General features: G+C 41.0%; 1 protein-coding gene across 3 annotated transcripts in view; it reads left to right on the plus strand.

The window, feature by feature from the left end:
• LOC137658644 (probable methyltransferase-like protein 25) overlaps positions 1-20,868 on the plus strand; it is a 425,819-nt gene that overhangs the window by 299,591 nt on the left and 105,360 nt on the right. For all 3 annotated transcript variants that reach the window (XM_068393588.1, XM_068393586.1, XM_068393589.1), the window contains 2 exons: positions 1-81; positions 1,742-1,888. The exon at positions 1-81 is cut by the window's left edge and continues 84 nt beyond it. In XM_068393588.1, the coding sequence (XP_068249689.1) occupies positions 1-81; positions 1,742-1,888 (228 nt within the window). The remainder of the gene's footprint in view (positions 82-1,741; positions 1,889-20,868) is intronic.

A 20,868-nucleotide genomic window follows, 5' to 3' on the forward strand; every position in this document is an offset into this window, starting at 1 on the left:
GTTGGCCGAATTGCTTCAAAGTGCCAAAATTTCAATGAGTATGCACGTGCTGCATTTACCAAGTTAGGAATTGATGAAGAGGTTTGTATATATTTTTATCATTATTGAATAAAACATATGGATATGTTATGTAGACTAGTATTTGTGCATGTGCTGATTGTTACAAATAATGTATATTGCTATGCTAAGTGCAGTAGTACAGGTACAGTATATATATTTTCTATAACTGTTTTTGCCTTTATTGGGGTGGGAATTATTTTTTTTAATAAAGTACTGTATATCATCAATAGGAACATCATTCCTATTTGCTCAAGGGAAGAGATTGATTCACATGAAAAATTAATATATTAAGAATGGTGGTCTTGAAACCATTACAGACCATTTCTTAGTTTTGTAAGAGAGACTGTTTCCTCGCAGTGTAACGTTACTGTCTAAAGTAGTTGAGGAATTAATTGTACATTACATTAGAGTGTTTTTGTAAAGATCACCACATCAAACTAACTATACCAAAGGGCCAGAAAATCTAGTAGGTGTTTATACATTTAGCTGGTAGTACCACACAAACAATCTTGGCAATATATGCAAAGGGACCATTGATTTTAAAAAATACTTGACAAATTACATAGCAGATGTGACTTTCTTGATATGAAGCTTTATACAGACAAATTATAGCTCAACTTGCAATACAAAAATTCAACATACTGATGAATAACCTTAAGTCTGAAGTTGAACAAAAGGCTTTTCATCATAAGGACCATTTATTTCAACTCAGAAATAGCTTGAGCATATGTGAAATGCAATCATTTATTGAAGTTGAAGGATATTGACTTGAAAATGGCCATATAATCTGGAGACATGGTATAGGTAAGGTCTCACACCTGATGAAATTTCAAGTAGAAAGTCCATACAACAGAAAAGAATGGAAATAATTGGTCTCATTTCTAACCCCTCAGAGTAAAAGTAAAATTGAAAAATAAGAATACTGATGATGAATTGCAATGTAATTTTACATTCAAAGGTAAATAAATCTTTTGTTAGAAACAAGGAAAAGTCTGTTAAATATGATAGATTAGTAACAGTCCTGATTATCTTTTAGGGAGATTACTAAGAGTGGTCAGAAGTTAAATTAAGGGATAGAATTGCTTACCAGCTAATGTTACTATTTTTACAAACTGCTACATTATTATTATGGCAAACAAACTGTTATTTTTATTGGCTGTGTTGAGAAAGTGCTATTTTAAGACATGCATTGTGGCGACTTCATTCGTCAGTCATTCATTTAAGTAGAAGAATTTTTATGGTGAGAAAATAGACTAGGTATGAAATAGAAAATTTAGTGATCAGGAAGTCTCATGTATAATTTTTCTTATTAGATTAGTTAGGTTTTATATAATCTTCATAAATGTTCCAGTGTGATTAACATTAGAAGTTTGTTTTATTCTTTTCTTTTCATTGAATTATTTTCGGGAAAAAATCTGCATTTTATGGTGAATGTATTATATTCCTAAGTAATCTTTCATAATAGTGTCTTTATTGTTGTTATTTGGATTTTAATGTTATGATTAGTTATACTTATAAACTAGGAAAAATTTCAAAATCATTTGTAGAAATGTGCTTTTGTCGATTATTTGTATTAAAAATGAACAATACATGCAATTATTTTTACTACTGTTTGAGATTTAAGAGATCATTGACTAACAGATTAATTCTACGTACCTAATTCTGTATTTTTTCTTACCAGATAGAAGAGGAAGAACTTCAGGAATATGATAGAAAATATGGATCTCATATTAAAAAATTGGAGATGTTCTTCCTCTTCCGGGCTTCCCTTGCACCCATTATTGAGGGCCTTATTCTTCTAGATAGACTGGCATATTTGCATGAACAGGTAAGCTTGTTGTGGACATTTTTAAAGAAGTAGATCTGATGAGTGTGTGTAGTATAGAAATATAGACAGTGGTGAAAAGTTATAGAATTAATAGCATGTAAGTTGTAATAGTGAAGTAATAAAGTATATGGTAGCTAAAGTTTTGCAAACCATGTTATAGTGTTGGAACATTTTGTAGCATAATTTTGTGTGTGTAGAACTATGGGTTTAGTAAAATAGTCAACTTTTTTACCTTTTTTTTTTTATTATGTATCATAATGGAAGGTTGTTGAAAGGAGAGGAGGCAGGGAAAAGGTGTGCTGAATATTTTGAAAAATTGCTGACTGTCAAGGATAATAGAGAGACATAATTACTGATGCAGGTGTTGAAGTGCCAGTGATGGGAGATTAGAATGAAAGAGAAATTACAAAAGAAGAAGTAAAGAGAGCACTAGATGAAACAATAGCGGGAAAAAAACAGGGTATGAATGGTGTGAGGGCCGAGATGTGAAAGGAGGGGGTGCGACTGTACTTGAATGGTTGGTGTGATTGTTTAATATGTTTTATGTTGTCAATGGTACCAGGAGACTGGGTGTGTGTGGGCATTGTTCCACTGTACAAAGGTAATGGAGATGTGCGTGAGTGTTGTAATTCAAGGGGTATTAGTTTGTTGAGTGTGGATGGGAATGTGTATGATGGTGCTAATTAATAGGATTAAGGATAAAACAGAGGGTGCAATCTTAGAAGTGTAGGGAGGTTTTAGAAGAGGCAAGGGATGTGTGAATCAGATTTTTACAGCAGGCAGATATGCAAGAAATATTTAGAAAAAAGGTAAGGATGTGGATGTTGCATTTATGGATGTGGAGAAAGTTTATGATAGAGTTGATAAGTAAGCAATGTGGAATGTGATGAGATATGGAATTGGTGGAAGGTTGTTGCAAGCAGGTAAGAGTTTGTGCAAAGGCAGTAAAGCGTGTGTTAGGATAGGAAATAAAGTGAGAGTGGGGCTGAGACAGGGATGTGTGATGTTGCCATGGTTGTTCAAATTGTTTGTTGATAGAATTGTAAGATAGGTGAATACTCAAGTGCTTGGTTGAGGATTGAAACTGATAGATTAGAGTGCTCGTGAGTGAGAGGTGAATTAGTTGTTGTTGTTTTTTTTTCTTACGGATGATACTGTATTGATAGCGGACTTGGAGAAGCTGGTTGGGAGGGTGTGCGAGAGAAGGAAGTTGAGTTAATATGGGTAAGAGTAGGGTTATGAGATGCATGAGAAGGGATGGTGTTGCTAGATTGAATGTCATGTTGAATGGAAAGTAACTTGAGTAAGTAGATCAGTTTAAGTACTTGAGGTCTGTTGTTGCTACAAATGGGGAGTGGAAGCACATGTATGTCAGAGAGTGAGAGAAGAATTTTCGAGATTTAGTGTCTGAGGAGTATGGCTGGTGTATCTCGATTAGATAGTGTTAGGGACGAAGTAGTTAGGGTGTGAAAGGGTGTAAGAAATTAATTAGCAGGTAGATGGATATGAATGTGTTGAGGTGGTTTGGCCATGTAGAGAGAATGGAAAATGGCCGGCTGCTGAAGATGGGGATGATTGTAAGATTTGATGGGAGAAGTACTAGAAGAAGGCTAAGATTTAGGTGGATGGATGAGGTGAAGAAAGTTCTAGGTGATAGGAGGATAGATGTGATAGAGGCAAAAGTGCATGCTGAAAATAGGAATGAATGGTGAGCGAGTGTAACGTAGTTCCAATAGTCCCCGCTGCTTCCTCTGGACGCCTTGGTGACCACTGAGGTAGCAGCAGTAGGGGATTCAGAATGTGAAGCTTCATTTGTGGTGGATAACAGGAGAGGGTGGGCTTTGGCACTCAAGCAGTACCAACCAAACTCGGCTGAATTCCTTGTCAGGCTGGGAGGAACGAAGAGAAGGAAAGTCACCCTTTGTTTCTTTTATTTTATGTCGGCTACCCCTGAACATTAAGGGAAGTGCCCTGATAGATATATCATAATAGATTTTAAGCAGTTCAAGATCCTTTTTTTCAGTGAAACTATTTTGAATTCATGTGTTATTCATTATTGAATTGAAGAGTTGGCCAAAGTAAAAAAAAAAAAACTTTTTATCATGACCTATGTAAAATACTATGTACCTGCCAGATAGAAGCACTATGATTAGAGCGGTTGTGCAAGCAGTGTCCCTTCCCAGCTGTCATGGCTGCTGCTGGCAGCAATTGAGATTAGTACAACATCAGGTTTTAGTATGTTTGATTCCTAGTTAGGAATAATAGAGATAAGACTTTCAAAATTTATAAAGTCTAAATTTTGCATAAAGTGAGAAACCCTTTCCAGCCCAGTGTAGTGTCTTATTTGTTAGCGATATACTAAATGCTCGGAGCTGACTGGACCAGTCCCTGTGCAGCACATGGTCTGTCATTAGTGTTTTTGTAATGTCACCCAGTCAGTTAAAAAGTGTCTAGTTCCTCTTCAAGGATGTTTTTGGCACTTAATTTTTTGTAATTACCTGTGGGGAACAAAGAAGTTAACTCCTTTGAATCTGTTGCTTATCCACCGTACAATTGGTCAAATATGGCCCGAGGCAAAGTTGATAGGGTTGTAGAACTATGTTAACTTAAGTGGTCAACATCTTGGGGTGGATTTGGCTGCTAATACTGTCAGTAGAGATATGGTTAGAACCTTCATTATAGAAATGGCTTCAGATCAAAACCTAAATTAGTGGAATTTAGTAGTTGTACTGAAGTCTTTGAGAGAGCCTCAGTTTAAACTTCTGGATAGAATTGCCATCAAGGCTCTAAAAGGCTGTTTAGTGAGATTCAACCACAAGGATGTATTAATTTTATTTTTGCCAAATTTCAGAGCTAAACAAGGTTTTAAGAAAAGAAGCTATCTCGCACTGCACTTATATCTTCTATCCTCTCAAGCAGATTTTGAGAAATGGCTGCGATGAGAGGTCTCTGTCCATTTAGAGTATTGAAATTATAGAGATCTAAGCAAGTCACCATTGAGTGGTGATTAAATTAAATTTTGTTTTGTAGCATATATAAACTTTTAAGACCACAGTGAATAAGGTTATGCCATAGTTTTAAGAATCTAATTATGTTGTTCATGACCAGCTGGATTAAGGGGTCCGTCTGCCATGCCATGAATTTTTTTTCTAATTATTCAAAATACACAATTTCTCTTTATGTTTTAGACATATATGATACCTTCATCATATAAGAATTTCAAGTCATTTGATCAAAACATTTTGTATATATTAGCCAAAAAAATGATTTAAAAAAATTTTTTAGGTACATTTTTCTCCACTGATATGACTCCAATTATTTTGAAAATCATACTATCAAAACTTCTTAATAAATTGAATAAATCTGTGTGACAGATTTTTTATTTTCCTTTTTCTTTTTTAATGAACTTTTTCTTAATTTTCTTCGCCTAGACGTAAAATATTCATGAAAAAAGGAGAAAAATTAAAATAATTCTGGTGCACAAAATTGTTGGATTTTTATTCCTCTTTTCAATTATATATCTCTCTCTAAAATCAAACAATAAATATGTGAGAAAAATGTACCTAAATGTGAATAAGTGTTTTTGAGTTATGAGTGTCCAAAGATTTGCAATAAATTCTCGTTTCTTTTCTTAAAGAAATATAACATTTTTTAACCTTACTTTTTACTTTTATTGTTTATTCCTACATAAACGCACCCTAAATGAGGTATTTGAACCCTAAGTTTACTATTACACTTGACATAAGGGTGTCATGAGTTGCCAGTGGCCTCTCATTGTTGCCTGAGTTTTAGTTAGCATGTTTCAGCTTTGTACTCATATTCATGTTTCCCTTTTCTTCTTGGTTCTTTTTTCTTGCTCTCTGCTTACTTTTGTTCTTTCTATGACCTTACTATGAAATTCCCGGGGACATGAAAACAATGTACATACGAACTGCAAGTAAACAAACACATGCATTATAACTTCTATACGTCTTTGGAAACTGGCTGCTATTCTCTTAGCTCATAGTTTTCGTTCACCTACACTCTACCAATGCCTTCCATTTCTGCCAGACGTACAAGATTTTAAAACATAAGTGAAAAAATCGCTATATATATGCAAAAATAAACACACAAAGACGATTCTGTCAAGCTCAGTCATGCAGAGGACGGAATAAGGATGACGTCATCATTTAAAGACCGCTATATCTTTATTGTATGTGAAAATAATTGGCTGAATCTTCTGGAGAGCATGTACGATATGTTTCTGCATACATTGAAGCAATAAAACAATTTTTGAATTCTTGAAGTTGGTATGTCAAAACACCATGGCAGACGGGCCCCTTAAACTTGTTTGCCAGTTTTGTAAGTAAAATAAGTATATATTAGAGAAATAGCTACTACTTTGAGCTTTAGGAATTTTATCCTTAGCAAAGGTTTTAAAAGCAGCACAGTGGTCTTGTGATTCTATTTTTGGTAATGTTTGTTCGCGAACAATCAACTTTAATTTTAATAAATATGGATTAATAGTGGCAGCAGGTGAGATTTCAAGTTAATTAATTTTGGTTACTTTTTCAAGTTAGCGAAAAGCTGGATGTAAATTTGATTCTAGAGATATAGGAATAGGATTACATTACAACTATCCATTGCTATCATCATTTAGATGTCTGGAGGATGTGGGTTGTTTGAACCATAATTTGGTTACTACAAAATCTGGGTCATAGTAAGATTTCTTTTTAGAAGTGTAAATTTTGAAATGGACATAGAGTATGTTTAAACTTTTTACAAGGTATCACTCTCCCTCCAACCAGGAATATATGGTTTGTTCCAGCACCAAGTACAAACCTTTCAGATCTTTTTTATGGAGATACAGTAATGCCTCACAACACGGAATTAATTCATTCTTGAGTGGCTTTCGTAAAGTGATTTTTTTTCGTGTTGTGAGTCACATTTCATATGCAAATTGCCTAATTTGTTCCAAACCCCACAAAACACCACATTAAATCTCATTATAAAGCTACAGTAAAACCACAATGAAATACTGTACTGTACAGCGAAATACATTTGAACCATTCAATATACCTAAACTAAATGTCAATACCTGTAAATTAAGTAGTTACTACAACATAATGTAATAAAAAATGGAAAATAATACAATATATACGGGGAACCGACAAAACCCCCACCCGACAAAATCCCCACCGACGAAACCCCCACTGACAAAACCCCCACCTGACATAACCCCCACTTGACAAAACCCACACATGACAAAAACCCCACCCGACAAAATCCCCACATGACAAAAACCCTACCCGACAAAAAATTTGCTAAGTACCTATTAACCATTAAACTACTGCTTACAAAAAATTGGCTAAGTACCTATTATCAAATAAACTACTGCTTACAGAAAATCTATCAAGAATTTCTTACGACAATTTTGGAAAAGGGAGAGGAACTAGGGTTAGATATGAATCCTGTTACTACGATGTCAGACTTCGAAAAATCTCTCTTAAATGCAATTGAAAATATATTAGGACCTCATATTCATATTAAAACATACTTTTATCATCTGGCACAGAATATATGGAGGAAAGTACAAAGCTTAGGACTAAGCATTGTTTACAAGCAAGATGAATCCACTAGGCATTTTTGTGGAATGATTGATGGACTAGCTTTCTGCCAGCTGATAAAATCATAGATGGCATAAATTTCCTTAAATTGAATTGCCTAACCCATCTTGAACCTCATTAGGAATATTTTGATTCTGTTTATGTGACTGGTACTAAGCGTCGATCACGACAAATCCCACCATTATTTTCTCCTGAAAAATGGAGTGTGTATGAAGCAACTGTTAATGGTGAAGACCGTACAAATAACCCATGTGACACATGGAATAATTCTTTCAAATACCTTGTGGGTTACAATCACCCCACAATTTGAACTGTAATTGAAGCTCTGAATAAAGATATCTTTATCTCTGAACAAAAGGCTCTTAAAGGTTTGTGTAATCTTATCTTTTTTAATAAATACTTTTAAAACTGTTAATTTTGATACCTTTTGTTTTTAGTAAAGCATTTAAAAATCAACTTTAGTTTGATACAGATCCTAAATATGCATATTTAAAATAGTTTAAGCTGCCATCATGCCAAAAATTGTCATAAATGGGTAAACAAATAAAAACAATGACCGACTATAACTAAAATTTAGCAAATTTAGTTTTTGTCAGGTGGGGTTTTTGTCATGTGGGGATTTTGTCGGGTGGGGGTTATGTCGGGTGGGGGTTTTGTCAGTGGGGGTTTCGTCGGTGGTGGTTTTGTTGGGTGGGGGTTTTGTCAGGCATTCAATATATACACTACAATGCTGTACTATTATAGTTACCCCTATTTTACACTACAGCTACATTTTCTGTCTGAACCCATTTTCTTCAACTGTATGATGGGTGACTATTTTATTCTCGGCCTGGCTGGCAAATCTCTTTTCTTGAAGTGAAATATTTTTTGTAAAGTGAGTCATAAAAATATTCGCATCTTGTTTCGTAGTTTGAAAATTTCGTAAGCATAGTCTTTCGTGAAGAGAGGTATGACTGTATATGTCGTCGACAGTTGAAACTATATGTAAAATGTTTAGAGAGGTGCAACTCTGCTGCAATAGTTTGTGGGGGTGGGGGAGATAGCGGGAAGTAGGACCAAGTACCCCGCTCACACAAGCAATAGCCAACTACAAGCCACTTTTTATTTACACTCACAAGAGAATGGACATTGTCAGTTCTACTCTGCTTGACTTGGTTTAAAAACCAATAAAACCAAATAGCCATGAAATTATGAACTTTCTCCTTTTCTCTTGTATGTATGAGTGATTGCATTCCTATGTTGAGAATGCAGATTTGTCCAGGCAGAAAAGATCGCCTTTGCGGTACCTTCATGTCTACGCTGGAGACGGATCCTCATTCCATTTGTCCTACGTGCACGGGTCAAACTTGTACACAGGTGTCACCCAAAAGAGGGCAAGAGAATTCTTCACCTTCGGGTCATCCTCGAAATTGAAGAAACCTCGCCAACTTTTTCCTGCGGCTCAATATTCCGTAATTCCAACTCTGCTTGGTCGGTCTCCTCTGGGGACCAATCGGTAGGAGTGGAGGCACCTTGACTCTCGGACAACCTTGCGAGGCTGAAGTCTCTGTTGCCTCCCCTGGAGAAGCAGTGCAGACTTTTTCCTTAGGGGAGTCTCTTCTGCTGACGCAGGGACCAGTTGTGGCTGTTCTTGGGGCTTCCGGGCTCCCCTTGTAAGGAACGCCCTCCTGAGGTCCTTCGGCGAAGGACATGAGGTCATGGTGTGACTGCCTCACCCAAGGGTAATTACGATCCTTTCCCTCGACACTCCTCTTACTGGAGTACTCTCAGCGCCTGGTCTCACTCCTTCGGCTTCGGTGGACGGACACTGGCACTTAACCAGATACCCTTCAGAGTATCCTGTCAGAGGATTTCTTTTGAGGAATTCTTTCATCTGTCAGACAACCCTCCCACTCATAGGATGGATGCCCTTCACCAGCTGTTGTGGGACTGTCTTCCCGTTCGTAGGAATGATCCTCCCACATCAGCAACAAGTGTTGATCATCCTTCCCACACACAGTAAAGAAAAGACAACATTCACCTGAGTGGTCGCCTCATAGAGGCTTTCGTAAACGAGTACGGGATTAGTCAGTACAGTACTACGTCCCAGGACTTTGGAGCTTAGCTTTTTGGAGCTAGATGACGGTGTTTAGGCGGCTGTCTATAGCTCCCGCCCTCTGCCGTCATGTCCTTAGGATACATCAAAGTGCTTGAGCCGAGGGCTTCTACCTCTTACGGGGTAGAACCTTCTGTTTTGCCCTCCCGCCAACAGCCTTCACCCTCTCAGAATGCTAATAAATAATTACACGCAAGGGAGCATGATGTTAGGCAACACTTTACCGTAGGTATTAGGTTGGACAGGGCACCAGCCACCCGGTGATACTACCGCTAGAGAGTTATTGGGTCCATTGGATCCTCCTCTCGTGTTATGGCTAATTTTCCTTTTGCCCACACATACACTGAATAGTCTAGCCTATTCTTTACATATTCTCCTCTGTCCCCATACATCTGACAACACTGAGATTACCTAACAATTCGTCTTCACCCAAGGGGTTAACTACTGTACTGTAATTGTTCAGTGGCTACTTTCCTCTCGGTAAGGGTAGAAGAGAGACTTAAGCTATGGTGAACAGCTCTTCTAGGGGAAGGGCACTCCGAAATCAAACTATGGTCCTCTAGTCTTAGGTAGTGCCATAGCCTCTGTACCAAGGTCTTCCACTGTCTTTGGGTAGAGTTCTTTTACTTGAGGGTACACTCGGTCACACTATTCTATCTTTATTTTTCTTCCATTTCTTTTTTAAGATTTATTTAGTTTATACATGAAAGATTTTTTGTGATGTGTACTTAAAATGTTTTATTTATTTCCTTATTTCCTTTCCTTTCCTCACTGGGCTATTTTCCCTGTTGGAGCCCTTGGGCTTAGAGCATTTCACTTTTCCAACTAGGGTTGTAGCTTAGCATGTAATAAAAATAATAATAGGGGAAAGAAGTAGTATGTCCTTCTTTCTTCAGAGCACGCTAGCTGAAGATCGTTAAGTATGATCTTGTGAGTGAGTCTAGCGTGCTGGCGCGTACCTTCTTACATAGCGAGGTGAGTTGGCAATGATTTCAGAGCATGTTTCCAACTATGTGCCAACTTCATCACTAGCCAACACTAGATGGAGTTCGGTGTGTGCTCGTAGCTACACTCAAACTCATCACTCACCAACTCTACACAGAGTTCAGCGCGTGCACCCTGCTACACGCCAAATTCGCTCACCAACTTTGGATGGAGTTTGGCGTGCACTCCCAGCTATGCACCAAATTCATCCCTCGCCAACCATAGAAGGAGTTCATTGCGCATGCCCGCCCACGTGCCAAACCTGGACTTGTTTGTTGTATGGTGCACAAGTGCAGGTAGGTCAGTGTACTCCCTTATCAATGCACCAACTTCCTTATAGTGAACATCCTAGTCTGGCCTCATCTTTTCACTTTAATGAGACTTCAACCACGCTTGCTCTAGCATGCTACACAGAGGAAAGACAATACGCTCAGTTACTCAATTTACCTGCGCACAGTTGTGCACACTACCTTCTCCTTTCAGAGGTTGTTTCGCCAGCGGTCACAGAACCTGCATGCTGGTGCACAGCCCTCACCTCGTTATCAAAGTGCACTTGCACAGCGCTTGCCTTACATTTGCGCTCCTCATTAAGATTTGCCTTTTCAAAGGCGAAGTCTTGGTTCCAAGACCTTGTACAGGCAGTTGAGGTGGCCCAAGCTTCCCTGGCAGCACCTAAGATTGCTCATAGTACTCCCGTAGAAGTCTCAAGTTCATCGTTAAGGAGTTCTCCCCTATCTGACCTTAGACACAGGAGTGACCAGCAACCCCTCCTTCAGGTAATATTGTGGCCCTCTCCCCCCGCAGAGGTCTTCCAGATACTAACAGTATCTGTGCACCAAGACCTCTGACATTGGCCATGATCCTGTTTGGGAGAGATTAGGCATCATCCCTATCAAGCCGAGGAAGAAGAGACAGGGTCAGCAAGTCGATACCCCTCCTCCGGAGGTTCTCGGTGCATCCAAAAATCAGTAGAGGCTCAAGATCTCTGAGTGAGTCACTTATGTGGAGAACTATCGACTTGTACCGATAGACCTGGATCCTACGGTTCCAAGTTCTTCAGCCCCTGAGGTGCCTTCCCTCTCTTCCAGTATCATTAAGGAAGTTAGACCGAGAGAAATATTGAGGAAAACCCCTTTTCACTTCTTGCAGACTTCACCATCCCCCCGTGAGAAAAAGGATACTAGTATAATCCGCAAAATTTAAGGCTTCGACCAAAGGCCAAGGGAATGCACCACAGACTCCAGGTCAGCTCCCGTACGACCGGAGCATGGTGGCCTTCCCCCAATGTCTCATTTTGCTTCTTGTAGACCGGTTGACAACTTAGACCCTCCCCAGGCTCCAATGGATGCAAGCTTGAGAGAGGAAGAACTTTTTGACGACGGATCTGATCACTCCAAGGGCACGCAGCCTCCCTCCACCAGCTCTGAGATCACCTCCATGGAACAGAAAGACACGAATCCCATCTTTTTGCAGGGTCTCCTGTATCAGGAAGATCAGTTTCTTCTTGTAGCCAGACCCTATTCCAGTAAAGATCAGTTTCTTGGTGTAGCCAGACCCTATTCCAGTAGAGGTAAAGGACACTACAATGTCTTGGATCTCTTATATGATACTCCCAGGCCAACCAAGGATAAGGTGGCTTTACCTTGTTCGAAGAGGGTCAGGGGATGCCAAAAAGAGATCTGACGCACCGAGGGCAAGGGAATCACGATCTTTGAGATCGGTGAATTCGTTTCGGTTGCTTCCTCCACCCTATGTCATCAAAGGAAGCACTACGACATATTGGACTAGGCCCCGTTCCCTCTCCCTGTAGATCCAGAAATTCTGTCTTTGACCCAGAATCTACCCTTGGACAAGCTCACTTTGTCTGTGGGGTTCTCTGCATCGAACGCTGCAAACATAGAGCAGGTGGCAAAGTGTTCTTCACAAGCTGCTTCATGGTTGGACTACTGGTTGGCGTCGGTGGGTTACCTTTTCAGGACTGAAGTTTTCTCCATTGAACAGAACAGAGAGGCAATGTCTGCCTTCCTGCTTTCTGGAACCTGGACTGTTGAGTTCTTGACTCACAACGTCCTCAGTCATTGGGTAAACTGGGTTTTGAGGAGAGGTAAGAGAGTGAGTAGATGACAGCATGGGGGGGGGGGCATTCTTCCGACCAGTCCACTGGTGGGAGGATGCCTACAGAGCAGATGACTTGGTTGGTCACCGTTTTCAGGGCAGGATACCAAGTCTGAAGGCTGGAGACCAGTCATAGACCTTTCAGTTCTGAACGGATTTGTCCAACAGCCTCCATTCAAGATGGACACGACCCAGGCATCAGACCAAATGACTTCATTATCATGCTGACTCTCAAAGATACATACTTTCAGATCCTCATTCATCCATCCTCAAGGAAGTACCTAAGGTTCTCACTCAACAACAGGATTTACCAGTTCAAGGTGCTGTGTTTTGGTCTGTCCACAGCACCTCAAATTTTCACTTGATTGTTTCTCTAGTTTCAATTTGAGCTCACAAGAACAGAATCTGCCTTCTTTGTTACCTAGACGACTGGTTGATTCTAGCAGACTTAATGGAAACAATTCTCCTCCATTGATACAGGCTTCTTGAATTTTTCCAAGATCTGATGATCATGGTAAATGTCAAGAAGTCCTCCCTGCAACAAACTTAAAACCTGCTATACTTAAGGATGAACGTCAATGCAAATCTAGGCAAAGTCTTCCTGTCCTTAGCAAGATCGGAGAGATTGAAACAAGCAGCAGGCCTGTTTTTATCGCAAGATGATTTGTCAGCACATCTATGGCAGAAGTTGCTAGAACACCTCACCTCCTGGAGGTCCTGGTCCCCAACGGTTGTCTCTGCATGCAAGCTCTCCAGTGGCAGCTGAAGACCTGGTCTCAGCACAAGAACCTTTTGGACCTTCTGGTCCCAGTAGGGTCAGAACAGAAGATGGACTTGAAGTGGTGGTTATCGGATACCAATCTACTCAGGATTGTCGATCTTCTCTCTCCTTCGCTTAAATTGATGCTCTTCATGGATGCATCAAAAGAAGGGTCGGGACCTTGTCTGTTGCAACACACGGCCTCCATGCTTTGATCTGAGGCCGAACAGCGCTGCCACATAAACATCCTAGAGATGGGAGCAGCCTTCTTGGCTCTCATTCAGTTCAGCAGCTCCTGTCAGGACATTCCGTGTTGCTGATCAGTAACACCACGATGGTGGCTTATATAATCAAGCAAGGAGGTACTTTTTCACAGCCCATATGCCATCTGGCTGTGGAAATAATCAGATTGACAGAAGACAACTTGGTAGTCCTCTCAGCCCATTTCATTCCGGGCGAGAGAAACATCTTGGCGGACAAACTGAGCAGGAGGAGTCAGGTACCTGTAATCTTTGAATCCTCAGATAACCAACAAAGTCTCGACGTAGCGGGGTTTGCCGTCAATAGACCTATTTGCGACGTCCCTCAACCAGAAACTTCCGATGTACTGCTCTCCAATACTGAATCCCTAGGTGTTCTCTCAAGACACCCTCCGACACCCAATGGACAACCTGGTTGTCTCTTCGTTTCCCCCCTTCTGCCTAGTAAGAAGGTTTCTGAACAAAGTACGTTAAGGGCATTGCATGATCCATTGATAACCCTAATCACTCCGATGTGGCACCATACAGAATGGTATCTCGACCTTCTATATGTGCTCACAGAGGCACCACTGAGAGAGCTCCCTCCACTTCCCAATCTACTTAGACAACTAACTACACATTAGGATATTCCATTCCACAGAGCAGTAGCTTTGCTATGGCTTCACACTTGGAGGTTATCCAGCAACCTCTCACAGCACAAGGTTTTTCACAGCCAATTGCGAGAAGGATGACAAGATACCTTCGAGAGTAGTCTTCCACCGTCTACCAGGCAAAGTGGTCCATATTCTGTGGTTGGTGTTGTGAAAGGGTATCACTCCTCTCAGTGTCACTATCAGTGATAGTGGAGTTTTTTTATACCTTAGGAAGGAAAAAAACTGCTCAGTGTTGGCAGGAAAAGGCTATTGCTCAGATTTAACCCTTGCCTCTAGACTGAACGGAGTTACTATTCTATCCTCGATGGAATTGTCTCTTTTTATAAGAAGCATCAAGCTCACATGCCGTCTGTCAAAAGTGAGACCTCCCCATTGGAATGTAGTACGAACATCTTAGTCAGTCCTCAGATTGTGACCTGACTCTAAATATGGTTTTTTGTTGTCAGTGAGCTACACGGTCTGTCCAATGACTTCGCTCATTCAAGGGGATGAGGGCAAGTGACACTCAACTTTGTCCCTGAATTTATAGCTAAGACTCAAAATCCAGCTGTAGCAGTCCCTAGATTCCGGCTCTTCCAGATTGAGAGCCTCCATACTGTAACAAGTGACCCAGATCAACTGTTACTATGCCCTGTTAGAGCACTGAGGAAATACCTTAAACATAATGTTCGAGCTCGCCCACAAGTCAAGACTTCGTAAACATAGGCAGGCGCAAGAGGAAAATTACAAAGTACTCATTCTCTTCCTAGATCAGGAAGGTGATGGAAAAAGCCATCCAAATGGACTCGACCCCTCTTGACAGTAGAACTAGAGCTCATGACGTCAGAGGTTTGTTCTGTAACTGGAATACAAACCTATGCTATTTATAGGGGTATTACTTTCGGCGAAGCTGAAAGGACAAGCCATTAAAATTTAGCCAGGGTTAACTACCCATCCCACTAGTTAAGGGTGGGAGGGTAAGGGGGTAGCTAGCTACCCCTCTCACTCACACCTGTGACTGTGCTTCACATTACTCTTGGCTCGAAGGGAGAGCAATTGTTGCCGCTTTTTCTCCTTTGCTTATTTTGGATTGCCATTAATCCTTGTCATTTTAACTTATGGTTTTCTCTTCTATATATATGAAAACATTCCTAATGTTTTTATATATATGTTGTAGCTTTCCTTACAGTGAATGTTGCTGTTTGTGTAATACCGTAGTACGGTAGGTACTCAAGGACAGATAACCTTCCCTCCCAACCTTTCCCCCTTGGGCATCGGTCATCCCATTGGCGGGTAGCCTTCCGTATGACTCGGCTGCCGCTGCAGGAGAATCATCATCGTTTGGATACACCTCCGTTCAGCTGTTTTTGTCTCCTTCCCCTCTACATGGAATCTGCTGGGGGGAAGGGAGTGCGGCCCTCTTAGAGCTTGACATCAGTCTTGCTCTTTCTCAAGGTCATTGCCGCTAACTTTTCATGGGCGAGCGGCCGTATGCTCTGTAGGGGTAGCACCTTTCCTGTTCGTGGGTTAGGCTGTGTTTCTGAATGGTTATCTTCATTAATTAAGTGAAATTATAACTGTTTGTAATTTAACTTTTCAGCTTCGTCTCCGCCGGGAAGCCCCTTCCAGCCGAAGGGTCGAGTGGTTCTCACGAGTAGCTAATTTTCTTAGCTAGATTGATTAATTGTAAGTTTTGTTTTGTTACAGTTTTTACGCTGGCTCTCCTTTTCCCGTCGATGTCAGCCAAGGAAGGGAGTGTAGAGTCCTTTAATTGTCTTTTCAGTGGACACCTTTCCCGTCCGCAAACTAGGTGCTCCTCCCGAGGGAGTTTTTGTTACATAATTTGTTTGATTTTCCTCAGTTAGCTATGCCGTTCTTCTTTGTTCGACTAAGATAGCCGACGTAGAAGAGCAGTGCCGTTCGTTCCTGGGGAATCTGCTGTCACTGTGCCATCACTTTCCTGTCCTTCTGCACTTGTGGCAGCTCCTGATCAGCACACTTTCTTCGAGGAACTAGATCCGGATACGTTTTCACATGCAGCACTTGATGCAGATCTTCAATTTGAACAGGGCTTGTTGATGGGAAGCAAAGAGTGCTGCCAGGAGGTCCGTCTCCAGGGGTTGGACTACTTTCCCTTCCGAGGGAAAGTTATCCTCCATAGGTTTTGGGTTGTCCTTCCTTCCGAGAGAGAACTCCCCTTCATCCTCTTCATCATATCACATCGAAGCTGATTTCTATTGCTGTTTCTTCGCCAAAGACCACGCTCCCCCCATAATGAGTCGACTCTTCCGTCGGGTGCGGACCAAAGTCCGAGGCAAGTCTCTACCGCGAGTGTTCACCCCTCTTGTTCGAGAGAGAGGCCGCTCGTAGAGACTCCTCTTTGGAGGCTTGCAGCTGCGGATTAGCTTGCTGATCCTTCTGCCCGTAGGGGGGTTCGTCACCGTGGTCTTTAACCCCACCATTCTCATCCGTCTTAAAGGTGTTCCTTCGCCTCAGGCGAAAAGACGCCTCTTTGTCTTTTCAGCCTCGTCATTAGAGCTCTCCTCTTCGGAGAATTCTTCTTGTCATGATTCTACTGGTTCCCAACCTTCACCTGGTTCTGCTGTTACGATGCCAGATAATACCTAATAATCAATCAATCACCTGGTTCTTCGGACTCATCTGCTCTTCAACGAACCCCGATTTATGACGAACTGTCAAGGTCTTGCTCCCAAGCCTCTCTCGGAGATGTTTGCTCTTCCAAAGGGCACATCCTGTCTCCATACCATCGTTTGGCTATTCTCCTACCAGCTCTAATTTCTCCGGTCTCACCTATTGCTGATCACCAACTGGCCGATAGCAATCATCAGCTAACTGATTGTCAGTTTGCCGATCTCCTGCCGATCGCTGATCTCTAGTTTGCCAATCGTCAATTGCCAGCTTGCCGATCGCCAGCTCGCCGATGGCCAGCTCACCTCTCGCCTGCTCGACAATAAACCCTTGTTCATGATGCACTATCGAGGTCTCGTTTGCGAGCCTCTCATGAAGATGTTTGCCCTTCCAAAGGGCACATCCTGTCTCCAGATCATCGTTTGGCTCTTCGCCAACCAGCGGTTCTGACCTACTGCAGCTCGTCTTTCTCCAGTCGTTGACCTCCAGTCTCGCCGATTGCTACCTCAGCGATCACCGATCATTAGCTCACCAATCACCGATTGCCAGCTTGCCGATCCCCAGCTCACCGATTGCTGATCACTGTGGAGAAATAGTTGGGAAAAATACAAATTATTTCTAGATTCATTATTTATTATCGTTAGATAAGTTGAACTGTATTTGTATGCAGTAATGCATTATCGTATTTCATAAATTTTGTGTACTGTTTATTTGATCTCCAGTCCATCACTGAAAAAATTCTTTTTATTACAGTGACAATAAAAAAGTTACTCAAAGCCTGTTTCGTTGTTATAACTTCTTCCCGTACACTGCTGAGTGATTTAAGCACGCCCTACTAAATTACATTGTGATGTAATTGAACTTGAGAGCAAAAACATAATCACACGTATGCTGCTAATGTAACAATGTAAGCTTCCTTGTTAGCTTCCATTAATGACTATATGAGTAAGATTAAGAGCAACTGAAACTAGAAAATAAAGAAAAAGCAATGAACACTGAATAGTAGAGTTTAGTGACCTCCATGTCTATCCAGGAAAAACAATAAAATCCTTGGAAAAGGAGCAATCTAGAGACCAAGTATTCCAGTGAAAAAAAAGGGAAAATGATAGTGAGAGTACTGACTGAGAATTATTCCAAAGTCAGAGGAACTTTAACTGTGTGTTTTATTATATAATTATTCTTATCACCGACAGGTGTTTTCCCATCATAGTGTAATTGCTTTTTTTTTCATATATTGACACAGAGTTTCCATGGATAGTATTTCACATACTCGTCCACAGAAACAAGTGAACATGAAGTGGCATAGAAAAGTTTTCAGCAGCAGCCAAACTTTTAAGCGTTGTCAATGACCAAACCAAGCTGACTGGTCATGCAGATAAGGAACCACAGTGTTGTGGGGTTCTCCTTTAAGTTTGAGGATTTTTTTTGTCACAAGCCTGGAACTTTCTTTGAAAAATATCTACCTTAACCGGAAAGGCTCTGTCATGATGTTAACAATTAGAAAATCTGCATCACAAACCAGATAGGGCTTTATCCTAAAAAAAAGGCTTTTATATGTTATACCTTATTTTTGTGTGTGTGACTTTGCAATCAAGAGGAGGGGCCTCAAAAAATTATTATAAGTGGTCTCAACTCTTATCCATTTTCATGGGTGTAGAATACCCATGACATACTGTGTATCACAAGGAGTGTAAGCCTTTTTTTTTTTTTTTTGTCTTATGTAGAGGTGAGAAGTAGAGTCAGTTCCAGTGTGCAACGTTGTTTTATATTCCCTTTGATCTTGATATTTGAATTTAGCCAAGATGTGTATACTATTTACTGTATATGAAATATTTTCTAGATTGAATCCTAAGAGGCTCTGCGTGGATATATGTAGGTCGGTGCTTCTGGTTTTTGGAGACCTGTACTTTTGCCTCACTATCTTTCTTCTCAAAATTAATATTCTTGTATTTTTGTAAACAGTATATTTTTTCCTGTACATACCCTTCTCAGCTGCCAATTTATAATTTGTATATATATATATATATATATATATATATATATATATATATATATATATATATATATATATATATATATATATATATATATATATATATATATATATATATATATATATATATATATATATATATATATATATATATATATATATATATATATATATATATATATATATATATATATATATATATATATAGGGTTTTACTGTCATTTTTCCTCTCGTGATGTTAAATTACCTAAGAATTAAGAAAAACTTTCTCCCTTGAAAGCATGTTGCCGCTATTTAAATTGGATTCCATGCATGCTAGTAAAAAGTGAGACAGCTTACTTCTGAATAATATTAAGCAACTTCAGTTCTAGCTGGGTTCCCTTCCCCAGTATAAAATCAAGGGGTGGTGCCCAGTGCCCAGTTCCCTTGACTGTTTACCTGTTGCCCAGATTTCTGGGTATTCCACCATTTGATCTTTTTGTATAGTGAACGTTGGAGTGAGGTTGACATTCGGATACTTGGCAGTCTGCGTGCTACATCTGGCCACTGTCTGCAAACCACTACATAATTTTGGTGCCCAGACCCAGGAAGCACCTACCTTTAGATATGGCACTGTCATCAACCAAGGGTCAAAAGGCTAAGAGGAGGCTTAGTCAGGACATGGAGAGCCTCGTTCCGATTGTCAGTGACCTGGCAACTCAGTTAAAGTCTGTGACACTTCAGGTGGCGGCGCTGAAGAGTGTGGAGCTGTCACCAACATGCCACGTTGCCACTGGGGTCACAACTACGGTGACCACCAGCGCTCCATCTATGTCCCCGGCTTGGCCAAACGTCAATGGTCTGGCCATTCTTGTAACTAGAGAGGGACCTGTGATTGGAGGTCTCCAACCCCATCCAGGGTTCTCACCATTACTCCCCCCTTTACCAGGCTTCTGGTAGTCTCCTGCTTGTGGACCTCTTACCTCCTCACCTGTTCCGGCAGCTAACCCCTTTAGTCTGCCAGAGACATTAGCCAGTGGACTAGGGGAGCAGTTCTTGGGTAACCCGGCCGAAGCCAGTAGGCCAGAAAAGGCTCCAGTAGCTAGAGCTGAAGCAGTTCTTGCCCAGACAGGGGCCATCCCAAAGCATAAACGCCAGGCCAAGGACACAACCAGATCAGACATACCCGAAATGACGACGTTGTCACAGGAATCTACCAGAGAAGATTCTGGCAGCGAGACTTCTGGTGACACTTCAAGCTCCTGTCCCAGTGTCAGCTCAGATGACACTGCCTCCACTAACCATGTCCAGTCCTCCCAGACACACTGCCATCTGTCTGATCTGCTTAAGGCCCTTGACTCCAGGAAGAGCACATTCAATAGCTCTTTCAGTATTGGTCAGTGATAACCTGTCCTCAAAACTGTCCAGAGGTTCTCGAACTGACTCCTCTAGGGAAGAAGCAAGAACTAGGGCTTTATTGAAAACCCTTCGTAGGGTTAACCTGGCTCAGTTGGCTCCTGTACCTCTCATGGTTGTCTCAGTGACCATGTTGGATTTTCCATCGGGAGCGTTGGATGCTCTCATTGACTCTGGAGCTGAAGTCTACCTCCTATCATCGAGTGTATTGCAGGATTACCAGCTGCAGATGATACCCGACATCATTGATCTGAAGGGTTTATAGCAAAGAGGACCTAAGACCCTAGGTACTATACTGTGGACCCCTATACTACATGGAATGACATTCGCCCCGAGTGTGTTCCATGTAGTGCCTTCAGGGACTATGGCTGAGCACGTAGTGCTTGGTTACCAGTTCTTGAGAGCAAATGGGGTGATAGTTGACGGAGCCCGAAATAGGCTGAGCGTTGGCGGTATTCCCCAAGAGCCTCTTTGGTAGTATCATGTTCTGA

The sequence above is a fragment of the Palaemon carinicauda genome, chromosome 19 (assembly GCF_036898095.1).
Source record: "Palaemon carinicauda isolate YSFRI2023 chromosome 19, ASM3689809v2, whole genome shotgun sequence".
NCBI lineage: Eukaryota > Metazoa > Arthropoda > Malacostraca > Decapoda > Palaemonidae > Palaemon > Palaemon carinicauda.